Raw genomic sequence first — 21,266 nt, 5'->3', positions numbered from 1 at the left:
TTAAATTCTCCATTCTCTTTCCCCCCTTTCCTTTTTCTTCCCCCACATAGAATTACTTGTTCATTAAAGATGGCTTCTTCTTTGTCCCAGTCTTCTTGTTTTGCAGTCTTTTCTTGTTGTTTCTCATAGTTCCAAATCTCCATTTCTAAGAATTGAAAAACGAAGCCAAAAGAACCCTTCCCTTCTTGTGCATCTTCTTTGTACTTTTTAAGTTCCATTTTCAATTCATCCAGAAGTGGTGCCATTGTATAAATTTTTAAACAACCACCCGATTGATTTTAATCATTCAAATATAATAACCAAAAATCCAAAGATCACCAAATACACGCAAACTGTTTCTTTTTTGCTCTTTTTTTTTCACTTTCTCTTCGTGGGGTTACTATTTAGTTGCAAAGTTTCACTTAAAATGTATCTTTTAGAAGTCTTGTTGAAGTTTTACTTTAGATTCTTTTTAATTCCAGGCAGTCTCCTCCCTCTTCCAGATCCTGCCCTTATTCTTTTTCTCTCCCTTCCTGCTTATGAAAAAGAAAGTTTTTAATGTCCAGAAATCTTTATTATCCCTTTGGCATTTTGTTTTATTTTCAGCTTAATTGCCTATTGATGTCAAAGCGGATTTTTCCGATTTCTTATTTAAGTCTCTTAGTTGTCAGTATAGGGAAGAAGAGAGAAGAAAAAAAAGAAGCCAAACCTTTCCCTTTTCACTTTCCTTCGCTGCTTCCGACTCTTCTTTGGGAGCGATGTTATTTTTTGTAAGTTTAAATTCCAGGGTACCTTGGTTGTTGCTTTTATAATTTAACCCAGTCAGCCAAAACTTTCACTTCTTATCCTCCTCCTCCACATTCTTTTCCGGTCGAGTTCTTCTTTGTGGTGGCCATTTCTGACCACCGCTGCAACCGCCTTCGGGAAAGGGAGTAATGGCCAGATGAGGAGGAGAGATGCGGCTCTCCTGCTGGCAGTCTCCCTTCTCTTCACCACCTCTACGGGGTGGCTTAGCCCCGAAACCAGCCGGCTCGGGGCGCTCCAGCGGTGAGCCCAGACAGAAACCGTGCACAATCGCGGATTTCTGTCTGTCGCCGAAGCCCTTCAAACCGGAAGTCCGAAGTTCACAAATCTTAAAGCTGCCAAGGTTGCGAAACGCTGCCTAGCAAACACAGCCTAGAATGGTTACTGAATGATTTTATCTCTAATTATAGGCCTATTATATCATTCTAGTAATCAAGAGAAATTATATTGGTGACATCACCTTCTGGAGATGTCACATGATGATCTAAGAAAGGGATTTTCAGTCTTTTATCTTCTGGATTGCTCTTCTGGAGCAATCTTCTTTCTACCCAGATGAAGGCCTGTTGATGCTATGTTTTGACATCTGTTGAATGATACATTTATTTGCTTAGGGCTCTTTGTAATAAAGACTTGTTGCACAAACATCAGAAACACATTACAAGAAAAGGTTATCACTATACCTTTATCTTTATCCCTTTCTTATGACTTTAGAGTCATCCCGCTTTGTCTTGCAATTACTGATGTAGAAAATATCTTTAAATAAATTATGTGTATGATATGGAAGCAGTTAATTCAAATTCAGAAGAGTTGCATGCAGAATCCCATCCCAAATTTGTATACGAAGTGTGCCACTGACATACTTTTAATATTTACATTGTTTGCACAAATATTCTGTTAAAAAAAAGTTTCACTTTGAATATTTTGGCCAGTTTTCAGTAATTCTGAAACATAGCCCATATGTTTTAAATGCATGTTATAATTGTTATTTTTCATAAATTAAGATGGTGATATTAATTATTTTACAGTTTGGCAACATTGTATCCAATGTAAAGCGTCGAAAAGTTTCCCCCCAAGAAACTGTGACTGATATTCCTTCAAAATATCAGAACTCCTACGAAAGTGTCATATTACACTGTCGGAGTATAAGAATAGGAACTCTGCGAAAAATGGTGGTGGATCCTGTAATTGTAAGTAAAGTAACAGATTTGTCAATTCTGTTTTATAGTGGTAGTAAATCTAAAGATGTAGTTAAAAATAATTGAAATTAGCATGGAGCTTTGAGAATGTTAAGGAGTAGTCAGATGTGATCGAATTATACTTTAGAGTTATGCACATAATATAAAATGTTTCTATTTGTTTTGCACATAGAGCAAACAGGTTGTCTCTCATACATTCTGTCACTATTCTGGGCTAGTCAGTTTTTAAACTGAATAAGATCCATTATTGTTTTCCTGTTCTGGGTTCTATTAGTCCAGAATCTGGAGCAGATCCTAAAATTTTAGATGTAGCAAGTACCAGGTTTTTGGACCTGCAGGGAGATTAGATGGCGACAAAAAGAATAGAAGTAAAACTCTGCTGCCATCCTGTGATTTCTGTATAGCTAACTATATTCTTGAGAGTTAGGAGTTAAAGATGTTAATATATTTTTAAACTGTTCCAAAAATATCAAATCCTTCAATCTGTGAAGAAGTTTGAATATATTGAATTGGGACTGTTACCAAAAAAGTGATTATGTACTCATGGAAGAATGCCTATGTCCCAAATTATGAAAAAAAAAAATGATTAACAAAATTCAGCAAGTCTCAGTCTTTGCACTGAAGCAGACATAGGACAGTACATTTCTGTATGGTCTAGGTTTAATTCATTGTGAATAATTTCAAACTATGCGTTGTTAATGTGAACATATACCTGTAGTAATATAAATTTTCTTTTCCAGTTTTGTTTAGACTATATTAAGATACGTTTGGAAGGTTAGTATTTTTCTTTTCCTCTTATGACTTTTCTACATATTGTTGGATGTGTTTCTTTTTATGTGTTTATTCTGGTGGGATAAAATACTTAATATGCCGGTATACATAACCAAGCAGGAATGACTTCTTTATATATAGCGCAGTAAACACCAAAGCAAATTCAAACATTTGAAATACATTTTTAGGATATTAATAGACCAACCAAAGACAATAAATGAAATGATTTTCATAGATACTAGCAATAATTTCCAGTATTTAATGTTCAAAGTACAGTACCAATATTTAGGTAGTGGAAGAAATAAACTGTATGGGTGTTATCTTTTGAATTTTAAAAAATATATTAAATAATAATGAGGGTGTTGGATGGCCATATAAATTTGTTCAATAAATAAAGTAATTTATATTTCTTATATTTTAAGCCACCTGTCATTTTATGGATATGCAAAACAATAATTCAGGTTCCACAAAATACCTTTTGAAGCACATAAAAATCATTATCGTGTTCATACTATAAAAATATATACATTGAAACTAATGTAGTCTCCTTTATTAATGCATAAGTGCAACCTAATCCTATGCTTTTCATTAGAAATGAGATACCGTATTTATCGGCGTATAACACGCACAGGCGTATAACACGCATCTTCATTTTAAGAGGGAAATTTCAGGAAAGCGCCCGTTTCACCCCCACTCCCACCCCCCGCGCGCGCTTCAATCCACAGTGTCCCATTCTGCCTGCCTGCCTGCCTTAGTTTCTGGTTGTTTGGGAGCAGCTTCGGCTAAGAATAATAACTATTCGCCTCTTTTACTCAGCCGAAGCTGTTCCGATTCAACCATTAACGAAGGCAGGCAGGCAGGCAGAACGGAGCACTGCGGGCGGGCGGGCGGGCGGGCGGGGTGGGGGTGGGGGAGAAACGGGCGCTTCAGGGAAGCCCCCCCCCCCCGCTTCTTTGAAGCAGTTTCTTCCTGTGCTGGTGGAGGAGCGAGAGAGCGACTGAGAGAGCTGACCCAGAGAGAAGGACAGGCTTCGGTTGCTTCCTCCCTCCCCTTCTTTCATTTGTGTCCTTGATCCCCGATCCCAGCAGCATTCACCGAAGGCTTCTTAACATTATATCGGCGTATAACACGCATACATCATTTGCCCCCTATTTTCAGGGGGAAAAAAGTGCGTGTTATACGCCGATAAATACGGTACATGCTGCTTCTTTTGGTGAAAATACAGGTGAAACTCAAAAAGTTAGAATATCATGCAAAAGTTCATTTATTTCAGTAATGCAAGTTAAAAGGTGAACCTAATATATGAGATAGACTCATTACCTGCAAAGCAAGATAGTTCAAGCCGTGATTTGTCATAATTGTGATGATTATGGCTTACAGTTCATGAAAACCCCAAATCCACAATCTCAGAAAATTAGAATATTGTGAAAAGGTTCAATATTCTAGGCTCAAAGTGTCCCACTCTAATCAGCTAATTAAGCCATAACACCTGCAAAGGGTTCCTGAGCCTTAAAATGGTCTCTCAGTCAGGTTCAGTAGGAATCACAATCATGGGAAAGACTGCTGACCTGACAGTTGTGCAGAAAACCATCATTGACACCTTCCATAAGGAGGGAAAGCCTCAAAAGGTAATTGCAAAAGAAGTTGGATGTTCCCAAAGTGCTGTATCAAAGCACATTAATAGAAAGTTATGCGGAAGGGAAAAGTGTGGAAGAAAAAGGTGCACAAGCAGGGATGACCGCAGCCTGGAGAGGATTGTCAGGAAAAGGCCATTCAAAAGTGTTGGGGACTTTCACAAGGAGTGGACTGAGGCTGGAGTCAGTGCATCAGGAGCCACCACACACAGACGGATCCTGGACATGGGATTCAAATGTCGTATTCCTCTTGTCAAGCCACTCCTGAACAACAAACAACGTCAGAAGCATCTTACCTGAGCTAAAGAAAAAAGGAACTGGTCTGTTGCTCAGTGGTCCAAAGTCCTCTTTTCTGATGAGAGCAACTTTTGCATCTCATTTGGAAATCAAGGACCCAGAGTCTGGAGGAAGAATGGAGAGGCACACACTGCAAGATGCTTGAAGTCCAGTGTGAAGTTTCCACAGTCTGTGTTGATTTGGGGAGCCATGTCATCTGCTGGTGTTGGTCTACTGTGCTTCATTAAGTCCAGGGTCAACACAGCCGTCCACCAGGAGATTTTGGAGCACTTCATGCTTCCTTCCGCAGACGAGCTTTATGGGGATGCTGACTTCATTTTCCAGCAAGACTTGGCACCTGCCCATACTGCCAAAAGCACCAAAACCTGGTTCAATGACTGTGGGATTACTGTGCTTGATTGGCCAGCAAACTCGCCTGACCTGAACCCCATGGAGAATCTATGGGGCATTGCCAAGAGAAAGATGAGAGACATGAGACCGAACAATGCAGAAGAGCTGAAGGCCGCTATTGAAGCATCCTGGTCTTCCATAACACCTCAGCAGTGCCACAGGCTGATAGTTTCCATGCCACGCCATATTGAGACAGTAATTGCTGCAGAAGAGGCCCAAACGAAGTACTGAGTACATATTCATGCTTACACTTTTCAGAGGTCCGATATTGTTCTATGTACAATCCTTGTTTTATTGATTGCATGTAATATTCTAATTTTCTGAGATTGTGGATTTGGGGTTTTCATGAGCTGTAAGCCATAATCATCTCAATTACGACAAATCATGGCTTGAGCTACCTTGCTTTGCATGTAATGAGGCTATCTCATATATTAGTTTCACCTTTTAAGTTGCATTACAGAAATAAATGAACTTTTGCACGATATTCTAATTTTTCGAGTTTCACCTGTAGAATCTCAGAGCTATAGCTTTAGAGGCCATACTATATAGCCTCTTTTTAGGCAGAGGAGTTGGTTCATAGAGGTATGAGCAAAGAAGAAATATTCTAGGGAGAAAAATTAGGCATTTGCAGTTGTGAATTCTTTCTCCTAGCTAACCTCCCCCAAAATTGGGCCCTAAAGCTATTCCAGAGTAGTATGTGATGTGAAATGAGAGACTCAGCTGCTTCTCCTTTTATGTTGATAATTTTCTATCGAAGCTCTTGTTTCCTGCTAAACATACTGCCTAGCATTATATTAGTAGATTGCTCCTTCTATATTTGGACTTTCGTTGTGAGTTCCTACAGAATATCACTTTGGAATAAATTTGAAAAAATGCCCACTTCCCATTCTGTTCATAGAACAGGTTTTAATTTGATACCTTCCAAAGTTCAGTCTCTTAAGTTGTTAAAGCTTTGAAGTTAACTTCAGAAAATAATGGTGTTTTTTTTCCTCACAATGTAATATTGGATGGACCAAAAAATTGTATCATTGTAAGTTGACTTTTGTTTTGTTTTTTATAATCTTTGAAATAACAATATTCCTTCTGTATTTACCTTATGTTTTTTTTCTATTTCATTTAAAAAGTTGCCAGGCAAAAACTCAAATGTGTTTGACTAGGAAATACTTTATCAGTAGCACATTTAGTGGGTACAAATACAGACTTTTCCTTGGATGTTACTTGTTTATTCTGATAATAGTTTGCTATTATTTTGAATGAGTATTAATGAAATTTTGATGGAATATTTTTTATTTTTTAGAGTCAGAAAATGATACTAGAGATATTAATTTAAAAACTTCTGAACTTACTAAGTGCGAATGGTGTAGTGTACGCAAATTGCCAGTGGTTTTCTTGCAAACTGTACCTGCTGCCTGCCAAAGTTTAAGATCACATCTGAAGATGAATAGGGAAAAAGATAATGTCTGGTATGATTGTAAAGGAGCAAGTAAGTAAATGTTTTTATGATATCCTTTTTTTAGAATTATGAGCAGACTAGAATATGGTAAACTAGATTAGTTTTCATGCTGTTTTCTGAAAATATATATTTAATACAAGGTTTGTCGTCTCTTTGTGATTCATAAATGTGGGTTGTGCATTTTTGCAGAGCCATTTGGAATTTTCTCAAGTCAATAAAATCCTTGGCAATAATCCTTATATTTACATGTGCTTTGTAGATAATGCCACATTAGGCATTATCATGCTGAATAACTTTATTTTTTACTATCATGGCAACAGCACCTTTGGAATCTAAATTTTTAGACTTCTACACTATTTCTCCTTTTTGCTAATGCCAATAATAATTCATTTCTTTGGGTTAATGGTAAAGCATATATACTATTTTTCCATTCTTAGTAGAGATTCTTACTTTTGAATAATAAAATAGTCTGATGATGTAAACTATTTTGGCAAGAGCCTAGTAAAAACAAACTAAACTATTCTACTTAAAAAGAGCATTTGTGAATTCAGCATTCTAAAACTTGCAAAAGTTAAATGCATTTTCAATGGAACAACATTAGATTAAGAACGATTGTCTTTTAAGATTATTTTTCATCCAGCAGTAATTCATTTCAGAGATATTTGAATACAATGTAAATGCGTTTGTGGATATGTTGTATTCACCCCAGAATGCCCTTTTGCTAAATAAATTAGATGATCAACACACAAATATTATGTTCAAAACACACTGATGAATATATCATTGGTTCCAACATGTAGCCTCTTCATGTGGAGATTCCTTAATATATTGTTCAAGGCCTCTTGTAATTATCTATTTCTATAGAACAACATGTAAACCTGAAAGAGAATTTTGATTATAATATTACATTTATAATAAATTCATGGGCTTTTAACATAACATTTTTTCTTTTTTTTTATAGATCCAGAAGAACAATATATCATTTTAATTTTTGAGACAAGTCTTGATCCTCATGCAAATACAATATTTGAAAAAATAATAACTGAAATTGGTATCAGGAACAACATTTCTGAATTTTTTGTGAAAATTACTTTTGAAGAAGCAAACAATAGACTTGTGGCATTTACAAAATCATTTGAAGATACTTCTAAAGGAAGCGTTGGTCCTAAAGAAAGCAAAACAAAACATGTAACTTTTTAAAAATTATTATTCTTTCCATTATTTTATACGTTATATTGTCTAAAATATTCCATTAATGAAAACACAAATCTGTTTTTAGATTATGTATAGACTGAAAAGATGTAAAATATTTTATTGTAAAGACTAAGGTTTTTATTATACAGATTTAAAACCTAGAAAAGTCTAAAAGAGCCAGTCTATCACAGGAGAGAAGTATTCACACCACACTTTGTTATGTCAGTGTTCTAAGTAACAACTTCCAAAGAAATAAACTCTGAGAATATCATCTTCCCAAAGATCCACTTTATTAGAGATGTCATATTGGCACATCTGGGGAAAACCCGAATCTGAAAGTTCCAGGTTTTCGCTAACCCAAAGAAAATCCAAAATCCAACCCCTGCACCCAAACGTCCATCACATGGTCCAATCCTCACTTCATTCCAACTGGAGACTTTCCCCAGTCACTCGCCTCCAGATACAGGGTAACATGTCCTTGACTTTCCGAGAATGGAATGTTGTTGTGTCTAATCTTCCACTGCTCCTTGAAATCCCCTCCCCAATTCCCAGGCACTGAGTGTGGCAGCTCAAAGAAAAATGGCTTCAAAGCTGACATGTTTCTCCTCTGTTTCTTTTATTTCTTTTACTGGTACCTGTAAAATGCTAGTAATACAAGGTTGTTTTTCCTGCCTGGTTTCTGTTTAGGTGTGTGGGCTTGTGTGTTTTAGTTTGCTGAAGAATTATTTTTTATCTATAGATAGGGTTGCTACTGTTGTTTTGTACTGTTTGTGGGATTGGTTAGATTTTTTAAATCTCATCTTTATTATATTTCTAAGTAACTCAAAGTGATAAACATGCACAATATTTTTCCCTCCTCCCGTTTTCCTCATAATATCAGCCCTATGAGGTGGGTTAGGCTGGAAAAGAGTGACTGGCCCAAGGTCACCCAGCCAGTTTTCATGCTTCAGGCAGGAATAGAACTCAGTGTCTTGGTTTCTAGGCTAGCACCCTAACCGGATGTGATGCATTTTTTTTTCTTATTTGTGTTCCTATTTTTGTTCATGCAGGTTATTATGGGGGTGCTCATGTTTTCATTTTAATATTTTATCTGTATTTTTGTTTTCTGATTTTGTTTTGGTGGTTATTTGGGAGGAGGGGTATATATTGTGCTTATTTGCCTGTCCTAGTATCCTAAGTGCATTTGTAGAATTTGAGGGCAGTGAAGCTGGGTATTTAAGGAGTGTGTGCATAGATGTGCATGTGTCCACATACACACATTTTCTGTTTTCAAGATAGTTTTTATTGTGTTTTATGCTACTTTTCTGAAGTCCGTTTGGCATTTGGAAGTAGATTTTCAGCTCTGCTTTATATTTGAGGAGGAACTGCTAGGAGGGAGTTTGGAAGGGAAAAGAAGTTAAACTTGAGGAATGGTTCTGTTGATGGCTGGTATTGTGAATTAATGGGAGGTTTGCTATGTCACATAAACCAAGATTTAGGATTCAGACATAATGATTGCAATTCACACAGTTCACCAAGTCTCTATGGAGAAAGACTCAGTCTTTTCCCACATCAGAAATGGGGTTAAGGACAGTGGCGTCCATTACAAATCATAATTATATTAAAAGTTATGTGTATGGTGATAGCATCATCACATTCTGCAATTATACACTTGATTCACCATGTGTCATTTTAGAACTTCCACACGAAGTCCCATATTAAGTGGCTATCACTAGACTGCCAAATTTTTCAACTGCCACCCCCCTTTTTAAAGTTTTCTGATATAATATAATATAGAGAACTGTGGTAATATAACCTATTGATCATTTTATCATTTTCTGTAAGGCCTTTGTATAACTAGCAGTAAGTCTAGGAGATGTGGGCATTCTTGGTGGGGGTAGGAGTATCTTTGCTCAGAGTGCCTCATTCTGTTTTGATTCTGCCAGTTTAGAAGGAATAGGAAAATGGGTGAAAGTTCAAGGTACAAGATACACAGTTGTGCTTTCTCATGGGACTTTCCAAACTTTCCCATGAGACTTTCCGTGGCTGTATGATCTCACCCTAGCAAGGTAACATCTGGGACTTTCCAAGATTGTGTGTTCTCATGCTGGTGAAGTAATCTCCTGTTGAGGTCATTGTTTTCTGAATATGCATACTGTATATTTTGCTTGTGTTTTTCTCAATAAATACTGCTACCTGAGTTCTCTCAGGGTTGGCATTTTTCTCAGAGACAGTTCCCTGTGTCTCATTTCAATGTCAAACCACCATAAATGGTGACCCGACGTGATAGCTTGAAAGCTATACGTTTCCGCATCCTATACTCATCGTCGCGATGACGCCGACTGGGCCCTCATCTTCTTCGCTGGACGAAGATAGATTCTTTTCGTGAGTATGGGGAGATCTCTGAAGGCTCAGAAAGAGCACATCAGGGAATTGAGAGGGATCATTGGGAATAGTTTTGGGTTTGGAATTGGCAGTAGGGGTTGTGCTGTAGGAAAGAAAGAAATTGAGGACTTATTACAGTATGTTTGGAAAAATATTAAGTCATATCCGGAGGGAGGTAGTATTAAAGTAGAGTCCTGAAAAGATAGGGGAAATTTTTGCGAGGAACCCCGTGCCCCTTCTTCAATTTTGTTAACCTGGAGAGTGATTATGGATGCATTAGCTACTTATGAACAACCGCTCCTATCACCCCGAAGAAGGTTTGCCGCTTTACCATGCATGCGATGCGTTTGTTGCCAGCTGACGGCACCTCCAGATAAATCTGGGGACTGTCGGGCGCTAGCAATACTTTTGTCAGAGGATAAGAGTTTACCTTTAAGGGTTCAGGTGGAGCAGACTGAAATTGGCTATTGAAAGACAAATTGATAATCAATTCGCCCAGAAAGAGTTGCTTTTAAGTTAGCAGTAGAACAAGCTAACACAGATTGCAAAAAGATTTTAAATCCACTGGTAGCAAGTGGGGAGCGAGAATCGCAGATTTGATTAATGCATGTAGAAAGGTTGGAGTCAGTCTTTTAACATGGAAACTTTAGCTCTGGCTTTACAAACAGGACATGCTCACAAGGGGAATTGTTTCAATTGTGGGAAGCCTGGACATTTTAAAGCGCAATGTCGGGCTCCTGGAGGAGGTCAAAGTCAGCAGAATAAGAGATCAATGGGACAGGGTGTTCGTCCTAAATCAGTGTGCCCGAAATGTAAGAAAGGATACCATTGGGCAAATCAGTGCAGACTTCATTCGGAGGAAAAAACTAGGAAGCAGGGATCAGGGCATTCTCCCTACTCTAAAGAGTGAAGTAATGTCCGAAGGGTTGGAACCACCAGAGAGAGGTACAGCTACTAAAGGTTCAGCAGGAATTGATCTTCCATTAGCCGAGGATTTGGAATTGGGGTTTCCGCATGTAGTTTGTTTGGGCTCAGCGGATTTCTATGGTCCGTTGCCTCCGGCTTCTGTGGGTCTTCTTCTTCCTAGATCATCGGCTCATAGGCGTCAATTGTTTGTGGTTCCTGGGGTTATTGATTCGGATTATGAGGGTCAGATCAAAATTCAGGTTCACTCACCTGTCCCTCAATCTTTGAAAAAAGGGGATTGTTTTGCACAGCTTATAGTTTTGCCATCTATGTCTTTGGGAGAGTCAGATGGAATTTGTCAGGGTGGATTTGGATCTATGGATAGGTTTAAGGAGTCTAGTGTGTTTTCTATTATGCAAGGTATTAGGCAAAATGACAAACCAAAATTAACTCTTTTGGTTGAAGGCAAAAAGTTTACTGGAGTGCTGGACACTGGAGCAGATGTCTCTGTGATCAGTGAAAGTGAGTGGCCTAGGAGTGGCCGACAGATCCTACACCGTCTGTCGAGGAGTCGGAGGACTTCAAGACTGACGGGTTAGTAGGAAGATTCTTAGAGTTAAAACACAGCAGGAGGAGCTGTTGCATTTGTCCAGCCCGATTGTTCTGCGCCTTCACGTTAACTTGTGGGGCAGAGATTTGATGCAACAGTTTGATACAAGGGTTGTCATTCATGATGACTGAACACCCACCTGTGGAGTTATTAAAATTACAACTACTCCAACAGGAGCCAGTGTGGATAGACCAATGGCCTTTGACTAGTGAGAAATTAGTTCATTTACATGAATTGGTTCAACAACAATTAGAAAAAGGACATATAGTGCCTACCACTAGTCCTTATAATTCTCCAGTTTTTGTTATCAAAAGAAATCTGGAAAATACAGATTTTTACATGATCTGAGGAGTATAAATTCTATATTAAAGCCAATGGGTCCACTTCAGTGTGGAACGCCTAATCCTAATTTAATACCTGATGGATGGAATATAAGAGTGTTAGATTTGCAAGATGCTTTCTTCTCCATTCCTTGCACCCTGAAGATGTAGATTTGTTTGCTTTTACTATTTTGAGTATAAATCAGGGGCAGCCCGCTAAGCGATATGCATGGACTGTCCTTCCGCAGGGAATGTTAAATAGTCCTACAATGTGTCAAATGTTTGTGGATTGGGCTTTACAACCTTTTCGGAGTAAATTCCCGGATTGGAAGGTTTATCATTATATGGATGATATTTTGATAGCTGCTAATATTTCTGATGATGCCATGAATTCTGCTGTCATTCTTTTAACTGCTATACTAAAGGAGAAAGGCCTAATAGTTAGTCCTGAAAATTGCAAAAAGAATATCCTTTTGCCTATTTAGGTCATAAATTATTCCTGAGTCACATTACACCCCTGAAATTGGAATTTGTTCTTCCTAATCCTTTAACCTTAGTGGGTTTACAACAATTTTTGGGTCTTATAAATTGGATCAGACCGTATTTGGGTTTAACTACTCTTCAATTAAGTCCTTTGTTTCAAGCTTTGGCATAGTGCTAAACAAGCATCTGACATAATAACCTTAAATGAAGAACAAAAGGGATTTTGTCATTGATTGAACAAGTTTTAAGCCATAGATGGACAGATAGATGTTTGTTAGATTGTCCATTATCAGTGATTTTAATCTCAGAACGAAGGGCTACCGCATTGATAGTTCAGGTAAAAGAAAAACTGCTTTAAGGATTCTGGAATGGATTCATTTGTCTCATACACCATCGAAATCCATAAATTGTATCACAGAACAGCTTGCTGATATTTTTAATCGTGCTCGTCAGCGCTGCAAGGCTATTGCTGGTATGGAACCAGTAACATGTTATGTTCCTTTTGCTTTAGCTACCTGGGAACAGATGATTTGCAATAGTGAGTTTTTGCAGGTTTTGGTACATTCCTGGCCAGGGAAATTTTCTTGTCATCCTCCAGCCGATCCTAGGCTATCTTTGTATAAATCAGTCAGAATTAATTTAGCAAGTCTTTTTGTAACTCAGCCTATATCAGATGCTCCTACAGTTTTTACTGATGGAGGGAAAGTTTTGGTGCTTGTGTTTGGAAAGATAAATCTGGAATTTGGCATACAAAAGTGACTTCAGAGCAGAAGTCTGCCCAGCAAGCAGAACTTGCTGCTGTAGTTTTGGCTTTTCAAAATTTTCACAATCAGGATTTTAATTTAATAGTGGATTCATTGTATGTGTATAATTTGTTACCCTTTGTAGCAGGTTCTTATTTGTCTCCTGGAATATCACCTGATATTTTAAGATTGCTTTTGCTGTTACAAGGATGTTTGGAGCAGTGTGTGAATGTGTGTTTTGTTGCTCACATTCGTAGTCATAGTAATTTGCCTGGAATTTTATCACAAGGTAATGCCAAAGCTGACAGTGCTGTAACTTCAGTCCTCACTGTCCAGCCATGGGACAGTCATAGTTATTTTCATCAAAACGCTAAAGCATTGGCACAGCAATTTAAACTTACTACTGCAGAAGCTGCTGCCATAATTCAACAATGTCCAACTTGTTCAAAGCAGGCACGAATATCCCTATGGGAGTTAACCCCAGAGGGTTGAAACCTTCAATGATTTGGCAAATGGATGTTACTCAATATCCATCATTTGCGCCCTGGAAGTATATACATGTGACTGTGGATACTTACTCAAGACCATGTTAACTAAATTAAATAAAAAGGAGGGAAGCTCCTGGGGCTTCCGGCGATTCAAGATCAATTAAATCTAGCTTTATATACTTTAAATTTTTAAATTTGTCTGGTAACCCCCTGCGGCGCGGCCAGCAGGCATTTTTCTTCTCCTTCTACAGATGCGGTGAGACCTCGGGTGTTGGTGCGGTTCCTTCCGGATCCGGCATGGGTTCCTGCTGAGCTGATAACGTGGGGACGTGGTTATGCAGCAGTTGAATATCTTGGTCAAATTCGTTGGGTTCCTGGTCGGTGTGTTCGGCCTGATCATTCGCAGGCACCTGTGAAGGAAGTTTCGGAGGAGCAGGATGGCGCATCTGTGGTTCCTGATCCTGTTGATTCTGCCTAATCTGTCCTGGGCTGCTCGGTGCGGAGAGAGCAGCGACAGCATGTTCAGCGTGCCGGAGATTTGGGCGATGATTTGTGGACAGATAATAATTACATTAAAGATTTGCGCACAACTGCCAAAAACTTGAACATCACCAATTGTTGGTTGTGTATGCACCTTCCTGGGAGAGTGGGAGAAGGACTGACTCTACATGGAGTTCCATTTAATCGGTCTACTTTGCAGACCGGAAAGCATAACATTTCATATGCCATGAACTTCACAGTCAAGGTGAAGACTGCACTGCAGTCTCCAGCACATTTATGTTTCCAAAACATTACAAACTCACAATTCTTGGGGAATCATAGTGTCTGCAATTACACTATTAAGTGGACAAATGGTTCAGAGAACAACATAATTTGGGTAAATGGGAAAAATGAGTCTGACGCATTTGGCCAGTATCAATATCTAGACATGAAACAGCTGATGCAAGCGGCAAGTCAACAAGGTTATGTACAGTTGGAAGGGTTTTGGTTTTATGTGGACTGTGGGCATATCAACAAATCCCTGCAAATTGGTCAGGGACATGTACTTTGGGGTTTGTCATTCCGGTTATCTATAAGTTAGATACATTACCTCCTGAGGTTCGGATCCGAAATCGTCGGAATTGGATTCGGTCTAACCATGGGAGGTAATCTGTGGACACAAATTTCTCGAGGTCTTATCCGCCTTTGGGAATTGCTATGAACTATAGAGATATTCATATTTTAAATAATTTTACTGTTGCTATGTTTAATGATACTATAAAGAATATTAAGATGATTAATGTAGAAATGTCTGAAATTCGTACAGTTACTTTGCAAAATCGATATGCTTTAGATATTATGTTAGCTGCTCAAGGAGGAGTTTGTGCTTTAATTCATTCACATTGTTGTGTTTTTATACATAATTATGAGCCAAACATTACAAAAACTGTTCAGGACATGGAAGATCGTATTGCTCAGCATCAATCTGGAGCTGATGGGTTTAATGCATCATTCTGGGACAGTCTGTGGTCCTGGCTTCCTGATGGATCATGGTTTCGCTCCTTATTGCAAGGGGTTGTTATTATTATTGCTATATGTATCTTATTATGTTGTTTTATTCAATGTATTCCTAATCTATTACAAATGTGTACCTCAGTCTTCCGGCGTGAAGGATCAGGTCATGAGGGAACTGTGTACTATGCCACTAAAACACACCCCTATCTTTGAATAAATAAAAAAGGAGGGAATGTGGTAATATAACCTATTGATCATTTTATCATTTTCTGTAAGGCCTTTGTATAACTAGCAGTAAGTCTAGGAGATGTGGGCATTCTTGGTGGGGGTAGGAGTATCTTTGCTCAGAGTGCCTCATTCTGTTTTGATTCTGCCAGTTTAGAAGGAATAGGAAAATGGGTGAAAGTTCAAGGTACAAGATACACAGTTGTGCTTTCTCATGGGACTTTCCAAACTTTCCCATGAGACTTTCCGTGGCTGTATGATCTCACCCTAGCAAGGTAACATCTGGGACTTTCCAAGATTGTGTGTTCTCATGCTGGTGAAGTAATCTCCTGTTGAGGTCATTGTTTTCTGAATATGCATACTGTATATTTTGCTTGTGTTTTTTCTCAATAAATACTGCTACCTGAGTTCTCTCAGGGTTGGCATTTTTCTCAGAGACAGTTCCCTGTGTCTCATTTCAATGTCAAACCACCATAGAGAACTGTTTTAAACAGATTAGGATTGTTAGGTAGATTTGGAGAGTGAGTGAAGTGAGTAAGGGAGTGAGGAGCACATGCTTTATAAACAATAGTACATAAAGCTGAAAATGAAGCTGGGAATAGAGTCTGAAGTGATATCCAAATGATCCACTGTTGTTATAATTTATTTTATTGTATTTCAATAATTCATTAAGAAAAATAAAAGATGTGTAATATTGTTTCTTTGTCAGCAAGGTTTTAAATAAGTTATGACAATTGTTTGTTAATTTTCTTAAGGTTGTCTCTGATTCTAAAATGCAGATACAAAATGCAACACAGTTCCAGTTCTTTGAGGATGATGAAAGTGTAGAGCCACATACTGTCTTCATTGGTCCTATAGAAAAGTAAGAGTTAGTTCTACTTTTTGTAATTTCTTAATATTATATGACTTCAGCTTACTTGATATTTGTTTTTTTGCAGGTTGATAGTTTATCCGCCTCCTCCAGCAAAAGGGGGTATATCTGTGACCAATGAAGATCTTCATTGTTTAAATGAAGGAGAATTTTTAAATGACGTAATAATTGATTTTTATCTAAAGTAAGTTATATAGTGTCCATTTCATGTAGATAAATATATTGAGAAACCCCTTAAATATTAAAATCCAACATTCTCAGCTAAGTAAAACCCTTGTTAGAACTAATCAAAATCACACAGAAGAGGGTTTAAGGTTTTGAGTTCTCCATAACTCTTTATCTGGCACAATATTAAATGAATAAACAAATAGGTGAGAATGGGTATTTAAAAATGAAATACGGTGATCCGGCCATGTCAGAAGCCTCTCATTAGTCCTAAAACGAAGTTTTAACTTTTTTGCATATCTTTTGATTAGTGATTTTATAATTTATGCACAGTGTTTCGAATGATTACTTTCCCATACTCTGAAAAAGCAAAATATTAGCTCTCCGTTTGTCTCTTACCACAGTTGATATATTAAGCTTTTTCGGCATTGTTAGTGTAAAGACAAGGATTTGGGTTTGTTCCCTTGAAAAAACATTATTTTAAATATCCCCCCACCCAATGTATCATGATATTATTGTGGCTGAATAATAATTCAAGAAGCAAATCATGTTTGAGATTTATTAAACTAATATTGGAAATATGTTCTGAAACTTCTTTCAAAGTTTCACTGTATTTGGATTCAGTAATGTTACCACTTCAGAGGCCATGGTCTGGTTGGAACGCAGAGGCAAAATAGTTCAGATTGTTCAAATAACAGATTTGAACTATTACTTTTAAAAACATTTAAAGCAAATTGCAGTTTGTGGTATTAGTTTTTAACTTTGTGCCAAATATGTTGTGTATTCCCTGTTTCAAAATAAAGGTATCTGGTGCTAGAAAGGTTAAAAAAAGAAGATGCAGATAGGATTCATGTGTTCAGTTCCTTTTTTTACAAACGCCTTAATCAAAGAGAGAGAAGGAACCTTCAAGAAACTTCAAAGCTCACGTAAGTCTAGCTGAAAGATATTTGTAAAATTTCAGTTAGACAAACTTTGTCTAACAGAAAACCAGGTAGTCCGCGACTTATGACCACAATTGAGCCCAAAATTTCTGTTAAATGAGATGTTTGTTAAATGACTTTTGCCCCATTTTACAGCCTTTCTTGCCACAGTTAAGTGAATCACTGCAATTGTTAGTAACAGGCTTAGTAATTGAATCTGGCTTCCCCATTGCCTTTGCTTGTCAGAAGGTCGCAAAAAGTGATCACATGACCTCCTGGGATACTGCAACCATCATAAATATGAACCAGTTGCCAAGCATCTGAATTTTGATCATATGATCATGGGATTGCTAAAATGGTTATAAGTGTGAAAAATAGTCATGAGTCACATTTTTCAGTGCCGTTGTAACTTCAATCACTAAACAAACTGTTGTAAGTCGAAGACTACCTGTAATTATTTATGTAAAACCAATTCATGCAATTCAGTATGTTTTTGATTTGATGTTGGGATCCAATAACTACTAGGGATTCTACGGTAGGTTAGAAAACGTGCTTAAATGAGTTCCTATATGGAAGATGGAATATTGAATCAATCAATCAAATGCAAGTCTTGGTTGAGCTGGGAGAAACTGAAGGACTTCAGGTTCTTGAGGTTTATATATAAAATGCTAAACTAGATTGTAACAGATCATTATACAGCATCTGATGATTTATTTAATATAAATTGAGTAATATAGAAATGAACATAGCTATCGATAAATGAAGGATACCAATCATATGCTATAGCTACCATGCATACTTTGACAAATTATTTCCAACTTTCATATCTAAATATACTTTTTGAAGTATATAGTATCCATACTCTTTTTGAAGTATGGATACTATTAAAATATAGTAATTAATAAATTATCATCAGAGATAGAAAAATCATACTTAATTCCTGAAATATCTTCTGAAAAATTATAAACACACTTCATTTCCTGTTCATTTGTTCACAGAATTCAGCAGAAACGGCACGGTCGAGTAAAAACATGGACACGACACGTTGATATCTTTGAAAAAGATTTTATTTTTGTTCCTCTTAATGAAGCGTAAGTAGAGTAATATGTAGAGCATCAGAATTTCGTTTATATTGGTAGAATCCACACATTTCATATTATTTCTTTTAATAGTAATTATATATTGAGCATAATATATGAAAATAACTAAAAACATACTTAAGATTAATTTATATAATGGGTGTGTAAGGTAAATTATAAAACATGGTTTACAAAACACAGTTGTGTTCAGAACCAAACATACACATTCTGATGTAATATGGTGTATATGCCACTGGGACCTATGATGGAAAGATCCTCAAAAGCTCTAGCTCTTTTGATACTTTGCCTTTTGGTTTGCTACCCTTTGCTCTAAGCATTCACAGGCTTCCCCGCCTCTTCTTTCACATACAAAAAGGGAATTTTTAATACACACACTGATTGTTATGTCTCGCAGATAATCTCTAAAAGCAACAATAGTGTTGATTGCCCTTGAGGAACTTGTGAAGCAGCATCCCACTGTGTACAGGGGGAAAAATAAATTTTTCCTGCTCTTTTCCATTTCAAATTTGAGGGGGGCGGTAGAATGAGGTACAGTGACATGCCTCAATATACCTGACAGCTGTTCTAAACACCTTTGTAGCAAGAAGTAAACCATATTCCTTTCTCTTCCAGTTCTTAATAGGAAGACATTAAAGGAGATACATGCTCTAATTCTATTCTCGGGGACTGATTCATGATTAGAGAACAAAATATATCTGAATAGGCAGGCCTTATTTGCTGGCCTCCCATTTTAGTTCTAAAGTTAGAGCAAGACAGATGAACATGTGGTTTTTTGTTTGATGTTGTGTTGAAATGTATCATATCAGGAAGAAGAGATAGGGTAGCATTGTGAAAATGTATTGGATACTGTTAGAACATATTATGAAGATAACTTTTAAATTCCTTTGTTGTTCTTTTTCACTTGCAGTGCCCACTGGTTCCTGGCTGTCATCTGTTTTCCAGGTTTAGAAAAACCAATATATGAGGCTAATCCGTATTACCAAGAAAATGTATCTACACAGATTAAATCTTCCTCTTTAAATCAAGATAGAAGTGCTTCATCTCCTGTATGCGCTGAAATGGATCCATTACAGCAGTCTCCTCTAACAAGGAAATTGTTCTGCAAGAAACATTTTGCAGAATTAACGGACACAAACACAGATTCGGAGGAGAATGAACCATTATACTGCAAAAGAAACTCTTTTGAGAAAAGTGGCTTTAAAAAATTAAATCATTTGAACAGCACTGTAGAAGAATTCAGGACTATGGAACCCATATGTCCTAAACATGATCTTAAAACTTCAGAGGCAAATGGAATGCAAAATGAACATAAAATTCATATCCAAGCTAGTGGTATGTAGTCTTGCCTATTCAATTTTGTTTTAGTAGCAGGAATTTTAAAAAGTACAAAAATGTTGTACTTTAGGAACAGATTGATCAACTGTAATTTAGAGCAGGGGTCGCCGACCTTTTGGACCTCAGGAACCACCAAACTCGTAATTTTAAATCCCAGGGAGTGCTAACTGGTTCTGTGGGCGTGGCCTAATTTGTGGGTGTGGCTTGGTGGTCATGTGATTGGCTGGGCATGGCTTGTATGTGAATATTATAAATATTTATATAAATATTTAATTTTTTATTAAAAAAGAGCAACTTTTACCCAAAATCAGGCAAAGCAGGCAGGCAGATTGAGTTGCTCACAGAATCACAGATTCATTCAGTGATCTATCTATCTGCCATCGGCTAGCTCAGTCTGTCACATAAAATTTGCTTGCAAACTCATAGAATTTGCTAGCAAGCAAACTCACAAAATTAACTCACAACACACCATGTATGTAAATATTGAATTTTGTATAAAAAAGAGCAACTTTTACCCAAAAGCAGGCAAAGCAGGCAGGCAGATTGAGTTGCTCACAGAATCATTCAGTGATCTATCTGCCATTGGCTAGCTCAATCTCAAATTTACTTGCCTTGAGTCTGCACTGAATAATAGAACCTTCAGTCCTAAGGGAGGTTCAGATGTGCTTAAAAGCAGAGCCCAAGATCTAAAGCTAGCTAGAAAGCAACAAATCCAACCATTTTCTGCTTCCTAGCTAATCTAAATCTCCCAGCACAGCAGAACACCTGATGGTCGGAAAAAGGAAAAATAGCAATTTAGCAGGCAAGTGTGCTGGGTAAGGAGTGGGCAGGGAGGGTTCCTGCGGGCCATGTGGGTGGTGCAACCTTGTGTTTCTGCGCAGCCTGGATTAATTGCTTTGGGTGTGTGTGCTCTGGGGGTGAGGTTTCTCTGCGGCCCACCAAAATTTTCTCACGGCACACCAGTAGGCCACAGCCCACTGGTTGGAGACCACTGATTTAGAGCATAATATTTAGATTATAGATTAGGCACATGGGGATGTACATATAATGGCATTTCATGAACAAACCACTATAATAATAATACTTTATTTGCGGTCACAGACCAAAACACAAGTACAACAAAAGAAAAACATGGGAAAATTAATCATGAACAATTGGTCACCACTTGACTAAGGGGAATTACAGCGTTCTCCTCTGATGGTTACAGCTCTTAAAAAAAAATGGAAACCTGAGAAGTGATATATATGAGGAGCCATCCCCTAGACTGTATACGAACAAATTACTAACATTGGGTCTAAAAGGGTCTGTTTCAAGGAGAGACAGTAACTTAGATCTGTCTGTGTTATACATAGGGCAATATAAAAGGACATGCTCAACTGTTTCAACCTCTATAATGTTGAAGTGTGCTTAAGTCAGAAATTATCAAAATAGTTTGTTTTCCTACAGGTAGATTTATATATTTAAAATTATTTTAGGTTACCTTTATAAGCAATGTTCAGGTCAACCTCATGTTGGATTCTAGGT

The 21,266-nt window shown here is 37.5% G+C and overlaps 1 protein-coding gene across 5 annotated transcripts in view; it reads left to right on the top strand.

Annotated features, from left to right (window-relative positions):
• SENP6 (SUMO specific peptidase 6) overlaps window positions 1-21,266 on the top strand; it is a 100,951-nt gene that overhangs the window by 65,153 nt on the left and 14,532 nt on the right. For 4 of the 5 annotated variants that reach the window (XM_087944488.1, XM_087944480.1, XM_087944503.1 and 1 more), the window contains 9 exons: window positions 1,809-1,970; window positions 2,720-2,753; window positions 6,369-6,554; window positions 7,486-7,712; window positions 16,107-16,213; window positions 16,290-16,406; window positions 17,191-17,313; window positions 18,306-18,398; window positions 19,315-19,739. In XM_087944488.1, coding sequence (XP_087800614.1) covers window positions 1,809-1,970; window positions 2,720-2,753; window positions 6,369-6,554; window positions 7,486-7,712; window positions 16,107-16,213; window positions 16,290-16,406; window positions 17,191-17,313; window positions 18,306-18,398; window positions 19,315-19,739 — 1,474 coding nt within the window. The remainder of the gene's footprint in view (window positions 1-1,808; window positions 1,971-2,719; window positions 2,754-6,368; window positions 6,555-7,485; window positions 7,713-16,106; window positions 16,214-16,289; window positions 16,407-17,190; window positions 17,314-18,305; window positions 18,399-19,314; window positions 19,740-21,266) is intronic. The other variant, XM_087944493.1, reaches the window with a different exon arrangement.

This window comes from Notechis scutatus, chromosome 1, assembly GCF_049901735.1.
Source record: "Notechis scutatus isolate UNSWTSFEM ecotype Mainland chromosome 1, rNotScu1.2, whole genome shotgun sequence".
Classification (NCBI taxonomy): domain Eukaryota; kingdom Metazoa; phylum Chordata; class Lepidosauria; order Squamata; family Elapidae; genus Notechis; species Notechis scutatus.
The sequence above is the reverse complement of the archived record's forward strand: the minus strand, read 5'-3'. Positions and strand labels throughout refer to the sequence as shown.